General features: G+C 58.1%; 1 protein-coding gene across 1 annotated transcript; it reads right to left on the reverse strand.

The window, feature by feature from the left end:
- Nucleotides 1–718: 718 nt before the first annotated feature.
- PUNSTDRAFT_139721 (uncharacterized protein) lies at nucleotides 719–1,754 on the reverse strand (the record flags this gene model as incomplete). Its single annotated transcript, XM_007389451.1, has 3 exons — nucleotides 719–1,321; nucleotides 1,368–1,463; nucleotides 1,518–1,754. 3 exons carry the CDS (start codon nucleotides 1,752–1,754, stop codon nucleotides 719–721), a joined length of 936 nt encoding a protein of 311 aa, XP_007389513.1.
- Nucleotides 1,755–2,295: the final 541 nt, after the last annotated feature.

Here is a 2,295-nt window from a genome sequence, read left to right on the forward strand (position 1 = left end):
GCGAGACGTCACCTCCGAGCGTGCTCGACAGTACGCCGTGGATCTAGATGACCTACATCGTGAGCTCCGCACTCAACTAGCGGATGCTCAACGGCGGTACCAAGGTCCGGCGGACAAGCGGCGTCTTCCAGCTCCGGATTTCAAGATCGGAGCTCAGGCGTTTGTAAAGGCTCAATTCTTCCGGACCAGGCGCCCCTCCAAGAAGCTCTCCAACAAGTACCTCGGACCGTTCGAAATCATCGCTCAGGCAGGACCATCCTCATTCGTTCTTCGACTTCCCGACTCCATGCGATCAGTCCACCCGGTGTTCCACGTCTCTCAACTCGAACCGGCAACTCCGAACACTATTCCGAACCGCGTACAGCCACCTCCGCCCCCAGTCGAAATCGACGGCGAGCTCGAGTACGAGATCGCCGAAATCCTCGACTCCAAGATCGACAGGCGATACCGGAGGTGCCCACTATTCTATGAAGTTCGCTGGTTGGGCTACGAAGGGACTCCGGATGAAAAATCGTGGATCCAGGCTTCGGAACTAACCCATGCTCCGGACTTAGTGGCGGATTTCCACTCGCGCTATCCGGAGAAGCCAGGACCACAATACTGATTCGCGTCTTTTTTTTTTACTCTGCCTTGCGGCGCAGAGCTTACCGGGCACGAGTCGCTGTGCCACTACAATAAAACGAAAAAGAAAAAATTCTACTCCGACCCACATCTCCGACTACTCCTCGTCCTCGTCCTCGTCCTCATCCTCATCTTCTCCTTCGTCTTCTCCCGTCTTCTCCGACTCCGACTCCGACGTCTCGTCAACCACCATTCCGGAGTTCTCCGGCACCGCGGTCCTCTCCAACACCTCCGCCAGCAACGCCTCCAGACGATCAAACCGGGCGTTCATCCTTACCTCCGCAGCGTCGATAAGCCGCTTGGTGAGCCGCGCGGAAACCGCGGTGTCCCTCTCGCGCCTCAACTCCTCCCACTTCCGGTGACCATCCCACATCTCCCCGTACGCCTTGACCTCCTCGTTGGAGGCGGTGTGCACCGCGTCCATCGAACCGAGCCGGCCCGTCTTGGGAGGAGCCGGAATAGAGTCCAACGGACTCTCGAGGAGCGACGACTCCACGCGGGTGGGCTGCTCCGAGGGTCGAGCCGGAGGTGCTTCTACCCCCGACCGCGCACCAGCCGGAACGACGACCTTGGCGACTTTCAAGTCGCACTTCTTCTTCTTCAGCGCACAGCTCCGGCAGGAGGTGCTCCGGCGCCGACCGACGGGCTCCTCGCAGTCGAGGTGTTCCGTCCGGCAGACGGAACACGGCGAGTTGGTGGACTATAAACGGTTAGCTCCGCTAGCTCCGGCGTATTACAGCACTTACCCTCCACAACGAGTCGTCCTGGAGATCGGCCTGCATCTTCGCGGCCGTCTTCAACTTCTTCGCGTTTGCCTCGTCAGCGTCGCTCCGGGCCCGCTTCTACAATTCCGACACTCATTAGCTATCTCCGACGGAGATCCGGCAGCCACTCACCTTTCCGGCCGCCTTGGCCGACGGCGCCGCTCCCTCCTCTCCGACTCTCTTCGCTGCCGCCTCCTCAGCTCTCCTCGCCGCTGCCTCTTCCTCGGCCTTCCTCAACTCCTCCGCCCGTCTCCGCTCTTCTTCCGCCTTCTTCTCCGCAGCCGCCGCCTTCGCTCGCTCAGCCTCTTCCATCTGCGCCTTGAGCGCCGCGATCTGAGCGTCGAATTCTTCGAGGTTTGCGGAGTCCATGGTGGGGGTCGGGTTAAGAGGAGTTATCGACAACTCCCATGAACCCGAGACCTTTTATCCGATCGGCCTCGTGGGCTCGGCCCTAAGAGGGGGATACTGTCACGTGTCGGATCTTGGGCCATAACCGGGCCAAGTACGATAGCTCCGGTCGTTCCGGGTTGTCCGCCATCGGAGTAGCAGCTCCGGTACCAGACCTACATTATCACATGAATAGTCCTCCGGCGACTCAACGTCCCGGTAGTCATAACGGATTCAACTCCGACGTTCACGATCGATATGCCTTTAACGGTTTGATATTCCCTTCGGACTTATTCTACCTCCAATTATCAGCTTCGTAACCATATGCTCCGTCCTTACGATTGACAGTTCCACATGGTTCATAGTTCCGATAACTCCTTATTCCACATGGTTCATAGTTCCGATAACTCCCTATCGATACGAGCTCCGAACCGTGCCTCCGCGTATATAAACTCCTAGCTCCTGTACTCTAACTCCTTAGTTCGAATATCGACTAAGTTACTCTTCTGCTCCGACACGGACT

The sequence above is a fragment of the Punctularia strigosozonata genome (assembly GCF_000264995.1).
Source record: "Punctularia strigosozonata HHB-11173 SS5 unplaced genomic scaffold PUNSTscaffold_159, whole genome shotgun sequence".
NCBI classification, from domain to species: domain Eukaryota; kingdom Fungi; phylum Basidiomycota; class Agaricomycetes; order Corticiales; family Punctulariaceae; genus Punctularia; species Punctularia strigosozonata.